The sequence below is a fragment of the Schistocerca nitens genome, chromosome 6 (genome assembly GCF_023898315.1).
Source record: "Schistocerca nitens isolate TAMUIC-IGC-003100 chromosome 6, iqSchNite1.1, whole genome shotgun sequence".
Classification (NCBI taxonomy): Eukaryota; Metazoa; Arthropoda; class Insecta; order Orthoptera; family Acrididae; genus Schistocerca; species Schistocerca nitens.
This window is the reverse complement of record NC_064619.1, coordinates 121,661,768-121,681,115: the sequence shown is the minus strand read 5'-3', so window position 1 is coordinate 121,681,115 and position 19,348 is coordinate 121,661,768. Positions and strand designations below refer to the sequence as shown.

At 44.0% G+C, this 19,348-nt stretch overlaps 1 protein-coding gene across 1 annotated transcript in view; it reads right to left on the bottom strand.

Annotated features, from left to right (window-relative positions):
• Positions 1–12,938, bottom strand: part of LOC126263252 (uncharacterized protein C6orf132 homolog) — a 362,262-nt gene extending 349,324 nt beyond the window's left edge. Inside the window, exon 1 of the mRNA XM_049960337.1 lies at positions 12,582–12,938. Coding sequence (XP_049816294.1) covers positions 12,582–12,724 — 143 coding nt within the window. The 5' untranslated portion in view covers positions 12,725–12,938. The remainder of the gene's footprint in view (positions 1–12,581) is intronic.
• Positions 12,939–19,348: the final 6,410 nt, after the last annotated feature.

The window sequence follows — 19,348 nt, the reverse complement described above, 5'->3', positions numbered from 1 at the left end:
TTCCCGCGAACCATACGCGACTGGAATAGAAAAGGGAGGTAATGACAGTGGCACGTAAAGTGCCCTCCGCCACACACCGTTGGGTCGCTTGCGGAGTATAGATGTAGATGTAGAGCTACACCTGCTGACCACCCATCGTGTTTGTGTTTGTTTACATCGGGTTTATTCTTATGATGAACGGAGTATAGATGACCTCTTTCGGTGAACTGCCATCGGCGAATCGCGACAAAGAGCTGGTTCATTCAGCACAGCCTCAACTATAATAAGAAAAACACAGCGGCGAAAACTTGAGATGGACGATTTGGAGGGTCTGAGGCACATCAGAGCGAGCGTAGCACCAGTGAAGGAAAACTTGGTCAAGAGGGGCCTTGTAGACGGCATTGCCACAAATATCAGGATACGGAACATCTCCAGACCTGTCCTAATTGTCCCAGTAAAAGTAGCCTAGGTCAATTACGGCAGCGAAGCAAGGAAGCATTGGCTGTAATTCAATTCCGGGCTGAAAAATTCTGATCTCTGGACACGAAAAATTGAAGCAAAGCAAGTGAAGTGAGTGAGAGATGCTGTTTCGATCTCTCAAAGAAATACTTTCCCTTGTTAACGTGCTACAGAATCATGAGCTACCAGCACCGTAATAGGTAATAAGAATAACATTTTATGAAAGAAAAAGGAAGGTCAAGATTATACAAGGTATTCACAGAACGCTGGTGTAGATTATACAGAGTGGTCCATTGATAGTGACCGGACCAAATATCTCACGAAATAAGCGTCAAACGAAAAAACTACAAAGAACGAAACTCGTCTAGCTTGAAGGGGGAAACCAGATGGCGCTATGGTTGTCCCGCTAGATGGCGGTGCCATAGGTCAAACGGATAGCAACTGCGTTTCTTTAAATAGGAACCCACAATTTTTATTACTTATTCGTGTAGTACGTAAAGAAATAAGAATTTTTTAGTTGGACCACTTTTTTCGCTTTGTGATAGATGGGGCTGTAATACTCACAAACGCAACATTCCGCCAGTGCGGACGGTATTTGCTTCGAGATACATTACCCGTGTTAAAATGGACCGTTTACCAATTGCGGAAAAGGACGATATCGTCTTGATGTATGGCTATTGTGATCAAAATGCCCAAAGGTCGTGTGCTATGTATGCTGCTCGGTATCCTGGACGACATCATCCAAGTGTCCGGACCGTTCACCGGATAGTTACGTTATTTAAGGAAACAGGAAGTGTTCAGCCACATGTGAAACGTCAACCACACGACCTGCAACAAATGATGATGCCCAAGTAGGTATTTTAGCTGCTGTCGCGGCTAATCCGCACATCAATAGCAGACAAATTGCGCGAGAATTGGGAATCTCGAAAACGTCAGTGTTGAGAATGCTACATCAACATCGATTGCACCCGTACCATATTTCAATGGACCAGGAATTGCATGGCGACGACTTTGAACGTCGTGTACAGTTCTGCCACTGGGCACAAGAGGAATAACGGGACGATAACAGATTTTTTGCACGCGTTCTATTTAGCGACGAAGCGTCATTCACCAACAGCGGTAACGTAAACCGGTATAATATGCACAATTAGGCAACGGAAAATCCACGATGGCTGCGACAAGTGGAACATCAGCGACCGTGGCGAGTTAATGTATGGTGCGTCATTATGGGAGGAAGGATAATTGGCCCCCATTTTATCGATGGCAATCTAAATGGTGCAATGTATGCTGATTTCCTACGTAATGTTCTACCGATGTTACTACAAGATGTTTCACTGCGTGACAGAATGGCTATGTACTTCCAACATGATGGATGTCCGGCACATAGCTCGCGTGCAGTTAAGCAGTATTGAATAGCGTATTTCATGACAGGTGCATTGGTCGTCGAGGCACCATACCATAGCCCGCACGTTCACCGGATCTGACGTCCACTGTTTTCTTTCTGTGGGGAAAGTTGAAGGATATTTGCTATCGTCATCCACCTGACAACACGCGTCAGCGCATTGCCAATGCATGTGCGAACATTACGGAAGGCGAACTTCTCGCTGTTGAGAGGAATGTCGTTACACGTATTGCCAAATGCATTGAGGTTGACGGACATAATTTAGAGCATTTATTGCGTTAATGTGGTATTTACAGGTAATCACGCTGAAACAGCATGCGTTCTCAGAAATGATAAGTTCACAAAGGTACATGCATCACAAATAAAATGATCAAACGTACCTACGTTCTGAATTTTAATTTAGAAAACCTACCAGTTACCAACTGTTCGTGTAAAATTGTGAGCCATATGTTTGTGACTATTACAGCGCCATCTATCACAAAGCGAAAAAAGTGGTCCAGCTAAAACATTCTTATTTCTTTACGTACTGCACGAATATGTAATAAAAAAATGGGGTTCCTATTTAAAAAACGCAATTGATATCCGTTTGACCTATGGCAGCGAACCACAGCGCCATCTGGTTTCCCCCTTCAAGCTAGACAAGTTTCGTTCTTTGTAGTTTTTTCGTTTGATGCTTATTTCGTTAGATATTTGGCCCGGTCACGACCAATGGACCACCATGTATAGTAACAATAGGGCAAGAAAGCGTGTGCGGTAACTCAAAGTAATATTTGAATAAACCGCTGTTTCCAGCGCCCAATATTAAGGAATCATTCTGTATTGTTACTGTATTTGTTAGTATTAGCATCATTTTTTCAAACACTAACGAGCAGTAGTGAAGAGTGGTGGGGCCCTTTGCCCTGTATTCATGCTTGCTACGGAAAGTTTTCAAGACTGGCTACCACCTGTTGCAAGAGGTGCGGACCCGTCTGGTGTTCACCGGGAGCCGTTAAGGAGATTAGCAGGTGTCTGCCATCATCAGCGTGGTGTTGGCGCGGCCTCAGGGGCAACCGTAGCCCAGTGGGTCTTCTGCAACGACTCGCGACCGCCAGCACCGCCGCGCCTTCCACGTCTCGTGCATCGCCAGGGCAAAGCGCACAAGCCAACATGTATACCTCCGGGCTGCCGCCGCAGATTCTAGGCAAGTTAATGTCAATTCTTTCTTTTCTCTCTATTGCTCGTTCTCTCTTCTATAGTGAAAATTAGGGGACCAGTGCGGTCGGAGTGATGGCAGAAGCAAACTGTAGCGAAAGCTCTCTCTCTGCCTGCTTCAAAATCATTCGACTGAAAATTATATTGTTCTTATACGACTGTATTGAGGGCCGTCTAAATGGTCTGTGCATGTGACTAGGTGATTGCGGAATGTTCAAGCATCCGAAGTGTCCTTGATGTATGTGTTTGTGTGTGTGTGTGTGTGTGTGTGTGTGTGTGTGTGAGAGAGAGAGAGAGAGAGAGAGAGAGAGAGAGAGAGAGAGCGAGTAGAGGGGGCGAGGAGGGGAGGGGAGAGGAGGAAGAGAGGAAGAGAGAGAGAGAGAGAGAGAGAGAGAGAGGGAGGGTGGGGTGGCGGCAGTGGGAGTCGGGAGGGTCAGTGCAGTATACGGATGATTTAAACGAGAGAGAGAGAGAGAATGGTAGAGGGGGGGAGTCGGGACGGGGGAGCAGTGCCGCAAACGGATGATCTAAACATGTAATCCGAGAAGAATTTTTGTAGGAGAGCGTGTAAAACAGTCTGAAATCATATCACAGAGGCCAGGTTTCGATAGCCAGCAGTCAGAACGACTGTTTTAAACCTCTGTTGAGGCTTAACTTATTAATAAGGGAAATAAATCCCTGGTACGTGACAGCAATTTTTATAAATTTTACGAATAATGCTGTCTGGATCGCTTCATTAAAAATATGTAATTTAATAAATGAAACATTATGAAGCGACCTAGGAAGCGATATTCGTCAGATAAGGCTACATAACCGCCTTCATTACGGTTTTTTGGAGATGAATTAAACCAGTATGTACTAAATGGAAAATAAGCCACTAGTTATTGCTCGTACATTTTTCCCCTTGCATGTTACCCGTTGTCATATTATTGTGTTCGTACGCGGTAGGTATAGCTTAGGAACTAACTTTTGGTTTCCTGTGTCGAGTGAAAAGGTGTCAAACATTATTTTCCAAAATTCAAAAACTTGTGGACCCATTACACTGTCGTCTTTGAACACCAGCATTACAGTATTTTCTTCTATTCGTTACGTCTGTGGCTGAAAATAAACAGTTGAGCACCAGAGTAAAATTTCTGGCACCGCACGTGTAATACTCCTGTTGTTTGGATTTGAGCACAAGCAATGAAGACAACTGAAATTATATAAGCCGATAGTGACGCATTTTTTTAATCTTGCAGTGCCAAAGACAGTAATAATTGTCGAAGACACTGCTTGCTCGGTATTTGCATTGGGCGGGGGGGGGGGGGGGGGGGGGGGTTCGTTGGAAACGCTGTCTACTTGAAGACTCGGCTGAACGCAATGCTTATTTTCATTGTAAAGTGTTTGACAGAAGACTTGTCTCATTACACCGCACATAATAATTATTTTCAATCATCAAGGGGATGGAGTGATCTCTTGTAAGTATTCTTCTGCCTGAGGTTAAAAGCACGTCTTACTTTTACAATCCCGTCGGCATAGCGAAATATTTCAAAATGCACTTCTAAAAAACTCGTTCTTAAAAGTTTGTGGGTGATTTTTCGCGCCATGGAATTTCGTCTGCAGTACTTTCGAGTTAATTATATTCGTTATTAAAGAGCGTCGCAAACGTAGAAGTAGCCTTCCACTATGTCTCGTTTGATACACTGTTATTCATGCAAAGACAAAGGCCGATGAAAACGGTCTACACAAGTGTATGTATCTGCTAGACGATAAAGCTACTGAAAGCAAGTGTGCTCACTAACGAAACGGAAACACGTGTCGCTTGTTGTTACTTGCGATACTTGTCCTACAATGAGGTTCTGCGGTTTGTGTGAGAGGCACAGTAGGATAAAGATACAGCAGTAAACACTGAACCTAATCAATGCTTCACCCACATCGGAGGGGAAAACTACTCATATGAAACACTTACTCGCTTTTTTCACACAATAACAGTGGATTCATATTGCAGGGATGTTCGCGAGGTGTTTCCCTGTAGCCACGTACGTGCAACAAAGCAGCTAATGTTCTCCGCATAATATGTAAATAACTCACCTCATAGGATCGACATTCTCAGAATGACTACGATGTGGCTGCATATGAAAGAGCATCGCCCGGAGATCGCGAGAAAATGAAAATCGCCTAACCAAAACTTCCTCTTGATGTAATGAATGCTTGCGCTCTTAAAATGTGGATAAGTGTAACACATACAAAGAGCAAGCACCCGATAGGATTCAATTACATAACTAGTATACAAAACGCGGCTAGCTCGTGGAATCAGTAACAGAGGAGGAATAGTTCTGGAATGGCAGTGTTGTGGAACGAGCAATGCATCTGTAAAGAGTGTGGCAGTAAAAACGAAAGTGTGACCAGTAGCCTATTCTTGAGTACTGCTTTGGTGTTTGTAGGCCTCGTCGAGTACGCATGACAGCGACAGCTAACACCGAACGAATGGAGACACGCGTTGCAGGGATCGTATCAGGCCGATATAAGTGTAACAGTTATGGTCAATGAACTTCAGTAGAAATGTTTGAGGAAAAAAGTACGACGTTCTTCTTATGGAATCCTGTTTGTTAAATTTAGGCAGTGCTGCCGAGGAAAACTGCACAATTGTGCTGCCAGCATGGTATATCTCGCGCAGCGGCCGTGAGAGCAAGATAGAGAGAGATTAGAACGTGTACATAGGCGTACAGATAGCCATTTTCATTCCGTCCATCCCCTAACGGATTAAGGCAAGGTCTCCCGTGACCGACGGAGTGTGTATGTAGGTGAAGGCTGCGGTACAACGCGATTGTGGAGCCACGACCGGTTATGTGCACCTATAGTGATAAAAGGAAAACGGTTGCATCTCATTACGTGCTCAAAGCGCACAGAGTGAACCCACTAAACATACGATTTAAAAAGCATTTGCTTTGTTTAAATCAATACCGAATTCCGAGCATCTACCAGTGCTCTACTAAACATTTAGTATGCTCACCTGTCTGAACTTCAAATGTTCACCGAAGATTATCCATTGCTGTAGTAAGGCAATAGCAAAAACAGAACAGCCTCAATTATTCTAAACCCATGTTTCCCCCAGATCTATTTGTATACACATGACGGTGCTGATACTTGCTAACACGTGATTCCCCGGCTGGGAGTGACCGTATCACACCTAACAATGGACTGCTGCGCTTTTAAGCACGAAGACTGTTTTCTAAAGCAGTCAGCTAGTTCATCGAGGATGCAGACAAGTTGCAACTATCCGGTATTATTCTCTCTGGAAGCCAGTCAAAACATTATATCACAATTCTAAATTAAGTTCATAATATACTGTTGTGTCAGGTCAGAAATTAATTTCTGCAGTAGGTGACAATTATGGTGTTTCATTATTAGGCCTAACATTATTTTATAGTTTCACAATTTTTACTGCACTTGATTTACAAAGAATAAAGAAATACTCAGATGGTAGCGAATTATAGTTGAAACTAGTTAGAGCGTAACAAAGCATCTGCAACAATAAGAACCCACAACTCCCTTACAAAGCGCCCTGTCGAGCACATATTCGTCAAGAATTGGTACAAAGAGAAAAAAAAATTACTGGATGCGTCGAGATACGACATAGCTCGCAGTTTCAGAGGAAGCTGACCGTGTAGTTGAGTAAGCGTAATTCAACACCACCTTTCCGCCCGCAGGCAACAGAACTGTGTCGTCAGAATACAGGACGGCCTGGTGACAGCAGAGGCGCTATCAGAAGCTCGTTCCGGAACACGAGATAAGGCAACGCTGCGGGTTCTTTGTCAGGTAGATCTCACGCCGCACTGCACGTCGCAGTCTGCGTGCGGGTCTCAAAACACCAGTCTACATGCGGCACAACTTGCCTAGAAGGAAAACCTAATTTCGGGAACCCATTTTCGCTAGGCCGTTTGTTGCGCCTCAATCGATTTCCCTAGCTCGATCAAACTACGTTGTTCGACCCTAAGTTGTTTTACCCAAATGGTGCCTGTAAATCAGCTGTTCTAATGTCGTCGCTGTGGTAACCAATACCTTCGTAGTATATTATATTTATAAGGTATCCTTAACAGATGTCAGTGAATCCGTGAGGAGGAGCGTTTAGTCGAAGAAGAGGTTTAAAAATCATATCCACAACAATCAACTCGCGCGAAACTGTTATACCCACCTTGAAAATTTCCGCTGTGGAAATAAATATGAAGTACTGGTAGAGAGAGAGAGAGAGAGAGAGAGAGAGAGAGAGAGAGAGATTGAATTACTTCCTGAACACTCCAATACGCTTTCCCTTCACACCACATACAACCAACATTTTAAAAATCAAGTAACAACTTGACAACTCTCTACTAAAATTCGGCAGTGTTTATATGGAGTGGACCTATTGCGAGAGATCCAATCCCGTAGACAAACCCGCTATTCCAGAATCGCTGTTTGAGTGTTTACAAGTTCAGCAGAAATCGGTATTTGCAAATCAGTTTGCTGAAAACCAGATTTAGGAACTCATTATAGTAATCAAGACGTAGGCGACAACTCGAAAAGGCTTTTCTCGATTCTACGACAATGAAAACAGCGCCGCGAGTGACGCAGTTTAAAAATAGGCCACCAGTTCAGTCTCCGGTCGCTGCGAGCTTCCCGTAGGCCAAGCGGGAAACGGAAAGGGGGAGTGTCATTTTACTCTCAGATGAGCTTACTCAACAGCAAAAGAGTATTCTGAGAACTCTACAGTCAATTCCACGCAAAAAACTGATAATTCTGCAAGAGTAAAAAGTTTTTTTTTTTCGTACGCTATGCGTTTCGACGTTTAAACCATCATCATGTCGACGGCATCTCTTACAAAACGGTTTTTAGAGGAAAACATTGGCGATTTCTCCCAGCAGTGAGGTAACAATGAATAAGTTGCCTCTTGCACTGGTGATAATCACCTATGGACATGTTTGTAGACACAGCTAACAGTCACGATTTTTGTTTACTTGCTTAAATTTTTCAATTTTTGAAAACCGTATTGCAACATATTTCAAGGTCTAGCCTCGACACATCTTGCAATACGGTATTAATTTAAGCAAGTTAACAAAATTTGAGACTGACAGCGGTCTCTAAAATACCTGTTCAAAATTTTAACCAACAACCAAGGTCGAAGAAAACCCAGCTTGGCTTCAAAATGTAAATAACACTACATTAGCCACGCGACTATAGGTACGACATGGCAGATAGTTTTAAAGATGTAAAAGGTACTTGCAGTGGATGAGGATCATTATGTGTGCTGTATTCCGTGGTAGAAAATCGTATTTACTTTTCACAGTACCTCAAGTGCCACGATGCTGTAGTTGTGTTGCAAAGAAGTTAAATTTTTCGTCGAAGATTTTAAGGCCAAAAAATTTACTTCGAAGATTTACGCCAAACAGACGATGGATACTGGGACGTATGGCCATGTATGGTGTCACTGTGGCACAAGCAGAATTTTTTCTATCAAGGAAGAAACAAGGAACATTTTGAAGTATATATTTAATAACAAACAAAATCAAAACGAGGATAATGGAATGTAGTCAAATTAAGTCGGGTGATGCTGAGGGAATTAGATTAGGAAATGAGACACTTAAAGTAGTAAAGGAGTTTTGCTATTTGGGGAGCAAAATAACTGATGATGGTCGAAGTAGAGAGGATATAAAATGTAGACTGGCAATGGCAAGGAGGGCGTTTCTGAAAAGGAGGAATTTGTTAACATCGAATATTGATTGAAGTGTCAGGAAGTAGTTTCTGAAAGTATTTGAATGGACTGTGGCCATGTATGGAAATGAAACATGGACGATAAATAGTTTAGACAAGAAGAGAATAGAAGCTTTCGAAATGTGGTGCTACAGAAGAATGCTGAGGATTAGATGGGTAGATCACATAACTAATGAGGAGGTATTGAATGGAATTGGGGAGAAGAGGAGCTTGTGGCACAACTTGACTAGAAGAAGGGATCGGTTGGTAGGACATGTTCTGAGACATCAAGGGATCACCAATTTAGTAATGGAGGTCAGCGTGGAGGGTAAAAATCGTAGAGGAAGACCAAGAGATGAATACACTAAGCAGATTCAGAAGGATGTAGGTTGCAGTAAGTACTGGGAGGTGAAGAAGCTTTCACAGGATAGTGTAGCATGGAGAGCTGCATCAAACCTGTCGCAGGACTGAAGACCACAACATTTGATAACAGTAGAGATAGAATAAAACACTAGTGTATGTTACACAACTTACTGTAAGTTACAAAATTTTCTGTGGTAGTGTAATGAAAACGAATTACAGCTATTGGAATTCTTGACAAATGCGCTCCATATTTATCCATAGATTTTAAAATTTATTAGATGTCACAAAAACATTGCAAATGAGTATAAACGTTCTCGTATGTCTTTTGTTTGCGGTAAATCTGCGATGAATATACTTTGTCCTTAAATCTGTGATGAAACATATGATTCCTTTGCAACACGACCACAGCACTGTGTTATTTTCTGTACCGTGAAAAACGTATGCAGTTTTCCGCGTCAGAATGCAGCACACACATTGTTTGTTATTCTTGTCCTGTATGTATATTTCATGTCTTTCAATTGTCTGCTACGCAATGTATGTTGATTCTGTGGTTTATCCTGTTAATCAGTACCAATACAAGGCCAGTACATTCGCTACAGTACATCACACGCTGCTATCAGAAACTGCCAAAGCTTGCCTCTAAAAACAGTTATGCAAGCCGTGCCTTCCATTTGATGATGATTAACTGTCGCTATGCATGCGCAAGTTGATGAAATGAAAAAGATGCTCCTGACTGAAACAGAGAATGTTTTACTTTTCCATTCCAAGTAGCATTCGCAAGTCTCACACCACATTTCACACTGAATGAAATGCGAAGGAGGCTTTGTCCGTAAAACTGGAAGGAAGTAGGAACTTTTAACTTTTAACTACAATTAAGGATCATACCACAGCTCATGGCTAATTTAAATAAACTGTCATTCGATTTACGGTCTAATAATGACACAAGTGAAACACTTTGGCGAAGGTATTGCCAACAACGTTGTTTGTTTATAAATAAAAATACAATACTGTGTGTGTTCTACAGGACCCTGTAGAATATATACAATATTGTATTTTCAATTATAATTATGTTGTGCTACCAAAAAGCGAAGGAAGATTCAGGTAACACAACATTATATATGAAACGGCAACGCGAAGGAATGTCGGCACGCCCTGAGACTTTGCGCCCGCGGATCTCGGATGCGGTGGGTGCGCCGACGGAAATACTTTTGCACTTGGGCAAGATTTCCGCTCGGCAACTATACAGACATCGCCTAGACAGGAGCGCAGTCCCGGCGCACTGAGGCGTGTCTGAGCGCGCAGAAACAGGAAACAGGTCTGGCTCTGGGTTAATCTTGTTTCTAGGGGATTACGTAAAGCCAGTCACTTTTGATACCAACTTGCAAAAACTAAAGCATTACTGCGTCAAATCAGCGTAGAAAGTTAGCTGCCCTGCTGATATAAATAGACTAAGGATACGCCAGGCATATTTTTGGTGACCAGTAGCGCCTGACGGGGCAGATATTTACTGATTAGACAGTAATATTCATCATATTATCATCTGTCCGCCCTGCATTTCTCCTACTCATTTACGGTGTCTCTTCTGCCCTAAAAAAGACGACAGTCAGTAAGCCATGCAGTACCACCCAATGTTGTAATCCATCAAAACCGTTAAGCGCTGCATAAAACAGTATTCACACATCAAAGTTTAGAGCGTACCATATGTGACAGCGTTTTCATTATTTTCGCATTAGTCTATTTCTCTCATGGAAACGTTTCAGAAAGTGATCCCTAATCGACTATTATTACGATAGCCCATTCGCCGCCGTTGGCTTTCCTGCGACGGTGCTCCCTGCCGAACGTGAGCTGCCCCTTCTCGTCTACATCTACATGAATACATTGCAATTCACATGTAAGCACTTGACTGAGGGTGGAAGATATCAGTTTCGAACTGTATGCTAGCTAGCGTTCCTATCTTGAATTGAGCATGGAAAAATAGCTTCCAAATCTTATCGTATGAGCTCTGAACTGCCTCACTGTAACACAATTGTCATTCATCCCAGTCTACGCCGCAAACAACAAAATATTTTGACACTTGGAGGGGAAAGTTGTTGACTGGAATTACGTCAAAATATTTTGTCTCTACGAAAACCGCCTTTTAGATTAGATTAGGTTAATACTTGTTCCATAGATCATGAATACGACACTTCGTAATGATGTGGAACGTGTCAGGTTAATAAAAGATGTCTGTACAAGATATTACATTACACAAAATATTGCATGACACTAATATAAAAGTTTTTTTTTTTTTTAAGTAACTGCCAAGCAACTCGCTTGATGCGTCTATCGCACTCACTGTCCCAACTCGGGCAACACAAACCGAGCAGGCCATCTCTGGATATTTTTTATGTCTATTCGGTCCATCCTCTCTAGCACAGTTCCTATACTGCGCAGCAATATACTGAAACGAGCGGACAAGCGTAGTGTGAGCACTTCTTTGATGGATTTGTTGTCCGTGAAATCTATTTGTTCGGCTTCTGTAAACTTTTCTATACAATCGTGTCAATTTAAGCCTTTCGTAACTATAACTTCTAAATTTTTGTAGTCTCGATAATTTCAAATTTGTACTGTGTGTCAGATAACTTCGGTCAACGGAATTATTTTAGTACATATAGAAAGCACTTGACACTTCACGTGTTTAGAGTCATTCATTAGTAACTCCAGAATATGACTCAATAGTATATTTTATACATGTGACGGATCTCGTGTTAAATTTCTGGAAAAAAAGAATTTACCTGCATCGGACTGCTTTTTAATTGATACAAATGTTTACAAAAACTCATTTTCATGCATGAGGCTGATTTTTATTTGAAATAAACATTTGTTTCACTGGAGATTTTCTAATTTCGCTACCTTGGGCCTACCTCTTTGCTCCGTAATGGCCAAGGAGGCTAAATTTGACAATCGGCAATTAAGTAAACTGACAATTTCACTGAATGAAAAATTTTCTCATGCATGAAAATGACGTTTGTCAAGATATACCCCACTCCAATTTAAAAATTACTGGCAACTCAGAAACTCTCACTTGTGGTAGAAAACGTTGAAGTTATTTATTGGTCATTACTACTTAGCTGCTGACCAAGGAGCAATTTGCTGACATTGGGACTTTGCAGACAGAGAAGCTGATAACGCTGTTGCTTCTCTAGCAGGTGGAAACTATCGGTCTTCTACACAGATGGAAGACTTATCCTGCTAAAACTGATCATGTTATGTGGGCAGGAGCTTGAGAAAACACGAAGCTTGTTATGTAACATAAATTTGAAACTGCTCTAGCCGGCTAAATATCGGTTCACATCCATGTACGAGAGGTTCGCAGAGATAGTGCAGTAACCAGAAGAAAATCAACTCAAAATTTGCAGCTTAAGCGGCTGTCGTACGGCACGCACCCACGCGCGTGACGTTGCAGCAGGCAGCGGCGGCGACGGCTCTTTAAAAGTCTCACCAGGCATCCTTGAGCGATGGGCGTGCCCTCCTGCGGCCGGTGGTGTTGAACCTGTTGTTGCGCAGGTCCTCATTGTCGTCGGCGAACGGGTTGAGGTGCTCCGGGTAGTCGTCGACGCTGATCTTGCGGCTGCGCGTTATCATCTTGTGTGCGTTGTCGGCGTGCGCCTCTTCTTCCAGTGGTGTATCACTCGGCGGTGCCTTCTCCCGTCATCGCCGAACTGGCACAGTCACACGTCACTCCGGAACACGGCGATAATCGACCGGTTATCTCGCTATCGGCAAGCGATCGCGCCGTCGCGAGCGCTGCGGAGAATCACTCCCTACCCGGCAGTGCCTGTCGCGCGACTTTCCGCTGTGGGGGTCTGGTAAGGACTGAGCGGGCCAGGCGACGCCGGCCTGGCTCAAGTTCTGCTTTCCCCCGCCAGGTAGCGCGCGCGAGGAGGCGATGAGACGGCGCCGACTGCAGACGGGCTAGCGTCGCGTGACATCACACGCCGCATCTGGATAAGGGGAAAGTGGGAAGGGGAGCGACTGGGGCAGTCAGCTGTTTATGCGCTTGCCGCTGGAAAGTGACCTTGGCTGCGTGGACGCCGTGGGCCGGCGCCCCACTGCATCCTTAGGGCCAGACAGTTAGAGCCTGAACTATCCGTCATGCTGTTGTAGTTAAGGACAAATTATATCGCAAAGCGTACTGTAGTTCTGTCACCAAACCAATTAGTCCTTTTTGTCTTCGGTTCATCAGTTTTCTGACTGCTTCCATCCGGCCCGCTCAGATTTCCTGTGCTATGCCAGTACTTTCAACTCAGATCAGCACTTATCCTCAATGCCATCAGTTATTTGAGCTATATATACAATTTACGTGGTTTTGGCCTCCCTTTAGTACTGTAGGAGTTATTCCCTGATCTCATAACAAATGCCTATCATATTGTTCCAGTTAATGTTGTTCACATATTCTCTCCCTTGCCAATTCTGTGGAGAGTCACCTAATTTGTTATCTCATTAGTCAATTTTCAGCATCCTTTTGTAACATCAAATTTACGCTTCGATACTTATCGGGTTTTGTAACTCTGAATGAATCACTTGCATGCACGACTCGTGGGATCCAGTAATCGCTAGAGGGCGTGTCCCCAATTAGTGGGGAGTGGGTACATCGCTGATATGGGTGACTGGAGGAAACTGAACTACCTCGCACGGACCAACAGTCAAGCTACCACCTTGTAATTGAGTGTTGAGTCATTTAAGCACGTGGCTTAAAACTGTGGATCGGCGACAGACCCATGTGATAGGTCGGCTGATTACTTGTCACATCAGTATGGCTCATTGTCAAAATTTAGGTGTTGGGGCGACGGTGGGGTGCCCCCCCCCTTCCCCCCCCCCTCCCCCACTCCGTAGGTGACACGTGTGGACCGGGCCCGATCGACGGATGCGACTGTTACCGGCATTATCGGAGCGGGCCTGTTTAAACAAGCGAGCTCTGGACGTACGTCCTGCTCTCTCAGTATTGGTATGATGACGGGAAGAGCACGTGAACTACCTAATGTTCTACAACGAAGGAAATTTGACGTCGGCATGGTGCAATAGACAAGGAATGACTCCAAATGATACGAGGGACCTTTTCGGCCAATTTCAGTTGAAAAACTGCGGAATTTGTTGTGTGACATTGTGGGATATTCCCACAATGCCCCTATAATTTCATGAAGTTACGATAGGTGGCGGTGCTATACTTTGCCATCAAAGTGGCTTCTGTAACGGAGGAATGTTCCAAGCAGAGATCTGTCATTGAGTTTCTTTTTTTTCCCTCGAAAACCGAGCATAGCAGATATTCAGAGGTGCTTGCAAAATGTCTACGCAGACCTGGCAGTGAACAAAAACACGGTAGGTCTTTGGGAGAGGGATACGTCATCATCGAAACAAGGCCACGCAAACATTTCCATCTCCCGCATATCGGCCGGAGACAGCTGTGACTCCAGCAATGTTAGAGCGTGCGGACACCCTCATCCGAGGTGATCGACGGATGACAATCAGACACCTCACTGCTCAACTGGCTGTGTCTGTTGGTATTGCTGACGCACTAGTCCTCCAGTTGGTGTACTCAAAGGTGTGTCGCCACTAGATTCCTCGCCACCCAACAGAAGCGGGTTACGAGGCTAATCGTCTTTCTGTCGAACACCGTCACAGGCGATGAAACATGGGTTCACTGCTTCGAAACGGAAGCAAAACGTCAATCCAAGGTGTGGCGCCACACCACCTCTTCTCTGAAGAAAAAGTTCAAAGCCGCACCCTCACCCGATAAAGTTTTAGCGACTGTCTTCTGGGACTCTGAAGGGATCATTCTGCTTGATGTCCTCCCTCAACGATCAACTCTGAAGTGTATTCCGCTACCCTCAGGAAACTGAAGAAAAGATTCGGTGTGTTCGTCGCCTCACAAATGCAAATGAACTTCTCCTTCTCGATGACAACGCAAAGCCTTAAAAATGTCTGCGCACCGGGAAGGAGCTCACCAAGCCTCATTGCACTGTTCTTTCTCACCCACCCTACGACGCCAATCTCGCACCTTCGGACTTCCATCTGTTTGGCCCAATGAAGGATGCACTGCTATTGACCCGACGCCGACCAGCAGAGGTTCCTCACGGGGATACAGGCCCTCCAGGTGGTGACGTAAGGCCGCCGCATTCAACGGAGATTATATTGAAAAATAGAGTATCGTAGCCAAAGGACTGGGGAATAATACAGTGTACTGGAATCCTGAATAAAACCAACCTGAAAATGTGTTGCATTACTTATTGTAAGCCCCTTGCGTATTGTAATGACAGCCCAGAACTAATGGTGTTGGAATCTTTGCTAAAGAAAATTTCGAGGATTCTGTTGCTGAATAGGATGTTTCGGTGATAGAGATCCATATTTTCTCGTGTTGCTCTCTGCAAACGGCCTGCCTCAAGAAGTTAAAAGACGATTTCCAGAAGTTGCTTGATGAAAATATCCTGTAGGTGCCACAGAAAGATACTACAAGCATCGCTGGTGATTTCAAAGATCATGTTGGGTGGCAAGAAGACGTCTATCGATTACCCGGCAGAAATGGCTCGGGTGTAATTACTGAGGAAGGTAAGAAAGTATTAAATTTTGTCGGAGCTCACCATATAATTCAAAATGTTCAAATGTGTGTGAAATCCTAAGAGACCAAACTGACCATATAATTATCACAAACATGTTTCAAAAGAAGCATCTTCGGACAGTGGCAGCAACATCAGATAGATTAATTTCATTCTTGTGAGAAAACGTGATTAAAAGCTGGTTACAGATAGGCCATTTCTTGTGAAACAATGCTTCCGCAACAGCATTCACTAATAGTCCGACTGCGCATCAAAATAACGACTCAAGAGAAAGTAGAACAAAATGGACCAGGATAGGTAAAATGGTAGCGGTTCAAGGAAACCGAGACGCACAGAATCTCAAACATCACTCTCCCATCTATTACTGACGTCAAAACAACATGGGGTCCATTAAAAGAAACTGTTCAAGCAGTTAACTGTGAACAAATAGGCATGTCCAAATCTGGATGCCATAAAGTAGGTCGTCGGACATGGTTGTGAACAGAGGTTGGTTCAAATGGCTCTGAGCACTATGGGACTTAACATCTATGGTCATCAGTCCTCTAGAACTTAGAAATACTTAAACCTAACTAACCTAAGGACATCTCACAACACCCAGTCATCACGAGGCAGAGAAAATCCCTGACCCCGCCGGAAATCGAACCCGGGCGCGGGAAGCGAGAACGCTACCGCACGACCACGAGCTGCGGACTGTGGACAGAGGTTAAGAGCAAAGTGAGAGCTAAAGAAGAGTACTATAACAAGTGAAAATGAACCTGCGAAGAAACAGCATAGGCATATGTCACTAATAGATACATTCTGTTGCATCAACGACCAAGTACTTATTGTTGGCCGAAATAAGACAGCAGAACGCTGGCGGCGGTACTACGAAGCGGTCTCCAGTGAAGAGTTCCCACATTCCACAGTATAGCAGTTGGCGCCCGTTCAAGGATCCATCGCGCCGATCACCAGGCCTGAAGTTCTATAAGCCCTGCGGAAGATGAAACTTGAGAAGGTGACTGGGCTGGCTGATCTGCCAGCAGAGCTATGGGGAGCAAGGCACCGAACAGCAGTTTCTCTCGACAGGCTCACTGAAGAGAGAAAGATACTAAATAAGTGGACACTGAGCGCTAAGTCCCAGTCTGGACTCAGAAGGGGAGCCCGGATGAATGTTCCAGCTATCATTCTCAAGCCAACTGCGACAGTGAAGACCTTAAAGAGCATCACAGAGTACAGAACGCGTAAGACTGTCAGTACTAGCACCAAGCCTTGTGGCTGTCTTAAAGGCTGTGACATCACCGATGCTATTGATGCAAGTCGCTTGTTTATGGAGACACACTATGAGAAATCTAAACATCATCTCTTCGCTTTCCTGGACATGAAAAAGGCTTGCTACCGAGTTCCATGTTATCTAATATGGTTTGGTCTCCGAGAGCCTGAAGTACCCGAACAATGAAGTGAATAGATTCAACTACTGTATCACAATCCTAAAAGACGAATACTTTCTGCTGCTAGGCTCTCACATGACTTTCAGTTTTCTATAGCTGTCCATCAGAGATTTGCTCTTTCTACCCTTGTCTTCGTCATCATAATTGACACAATCGCCAGAGAACTTCAGAAATTAGCACCTTGAACACTGCTGTATGCTGATGAGGTTCTACTGGTTGATGCAGACAAGAATGAACTACAACGATGTGCCTCAATACAAAGAAGACTGAATATATGTCAACAGATGCAAATAATACGGGAACCATCAAGATCGACGGCGTAGATGTTAAAACATCTTGGCTCAAAAATCGTTGGTAATTGCTCACTCGTACCGGAAATCACAAACCGCGTTAGCAATACGTGACTTAAATGGGGAAGAATAACTGTTGTGCTTTGTGATAAGATCCTGGACCTAACCAGGTCGGAAATATACCACTCTGCAATCCACACAGTCGGCTTGGGTGGTGCAGAATGTTGACCCGCAACAAAAGAAGCAGAGATACCACTTGTTGTAATGGAAACCAAAATACAGGGTGATTCAAAAAGAATACCACAACTTTAAAAATGTGTATTTAATGAAAGAAACATAATATAACCTTCTGTTATACATCATTACAAAGAGTATTTAAAAAGGTTTTTTTTTCACTCAAAAACAAGTTCAGAGAGGTTCAATATGGCCCCCTAAAAAGGTTTTTTTTCACTCAAAAACAAGTTCAGAGAGGTTCAATATGGCCCCCTCCAGACACACGAGCAATATCAACCCGATACTCCAACTCGTTCCACACTCTCTGTAGCATATCAGGCGTAACAGTTTGGATAGCTGCTGTTATTTCTCGTTTCAAATCATCAATGGTGGCTGGGAGAGGTGGCCGAAACACCATATCCTTAACATACCCCCATAAGAAAAAATCGCAGGGGGTAAGATCAGGGCTTCTTGGAGGCCAGTGATGAAGTGCTCTGTCACGGGCTGCCTGGCGGCCGATCCATCGCCTCGGGTAGTTGACGTTCAGGTTTCATAACTAACCTTTTTCGTAGGACTCTCCATACAGTTGATTGTGGAATTTGCAGCTCTCTGCTAGCTCTGCGAGTCGATTTTCCTGGGCTGCGAACAAATGCTTGCTGGATGCGTGCTACATTTTCATCACTCGTTCTCGGCCGTCCAGAACTTTTCCCTTTGCACAAACACCCATTCTCTGTAAACTGTTTATACCAACGTTTAATACACCACCTATCAGGAGGTTTAACACCATACTTCGTTCGAAATGCACGCTGAACAACTGTCGTCGATTCACTTCTGCCGTACTCAATAACACAAAAAGCTTTCTGTTGAGCGGTCGCCATCTTAGCATCAACTGACGCTGACGCCTAGTCAACAGCGCCTCAAGCGAACAAATGTACAACTAAATGAAACTTTATAGCTCCCTTAATTCGCCGACAGATAGTGCTTAGCTCTGCCTTTTGTCGTTGCAGAGTTTTAAATTCCTAAAGTTGTGGTATTCTTTTTGAATCACCCTGTACTACGGTGGGTCTGACGCTTCATGATCATGTGACCAATCATGAAAATCTCAGGTGGTACAAGACGACACCTATCGCTGAGAGGATGAGGGAAAGCCGTCTACAGTGGTATGGACACGTTCTTCGAGCAGATCAAGAAACAATGGCTAAACATAGGTTTTTGGGAGACCAGCGCAACGTTGGGTACCCTGAGCGCAGACTTCAAGATAGTGGGCCTGCCCGTCACGGCCAAGCACAGGTGGAGACTGTCTCACACGACGCGGCACAGCTTATGTCACACCTGCTGTACGTCATCATCATCATCATCAGCCGTGCAACAGCCAATGCCGGACATAGGCCTACCTTCCCAACACTTGTCCAGCTTTAAGACCTTCAACTACACACACTGATGTCACTGCTGCATGTTTACCGAAGTCACCTATCCACTTCCCATTACATTGTTTTATCGGTCCTCTCTTGTATCTGGGGATTCAGCAAAGTACTTCTTTGATCCATCTACGATCACTTCGCTGACCTACCTCCATTTAATATTCATTACGGTCACAATTACATCTTACAAAAAATGCTTCAAATGGCTCTGAGTACTATGGGACTTAACTTCTGAGGTCATCAATCCTCTAGAACTTAGAACTACTTAAACCTAACTAACCTAAGGACATAACACCCATCCACG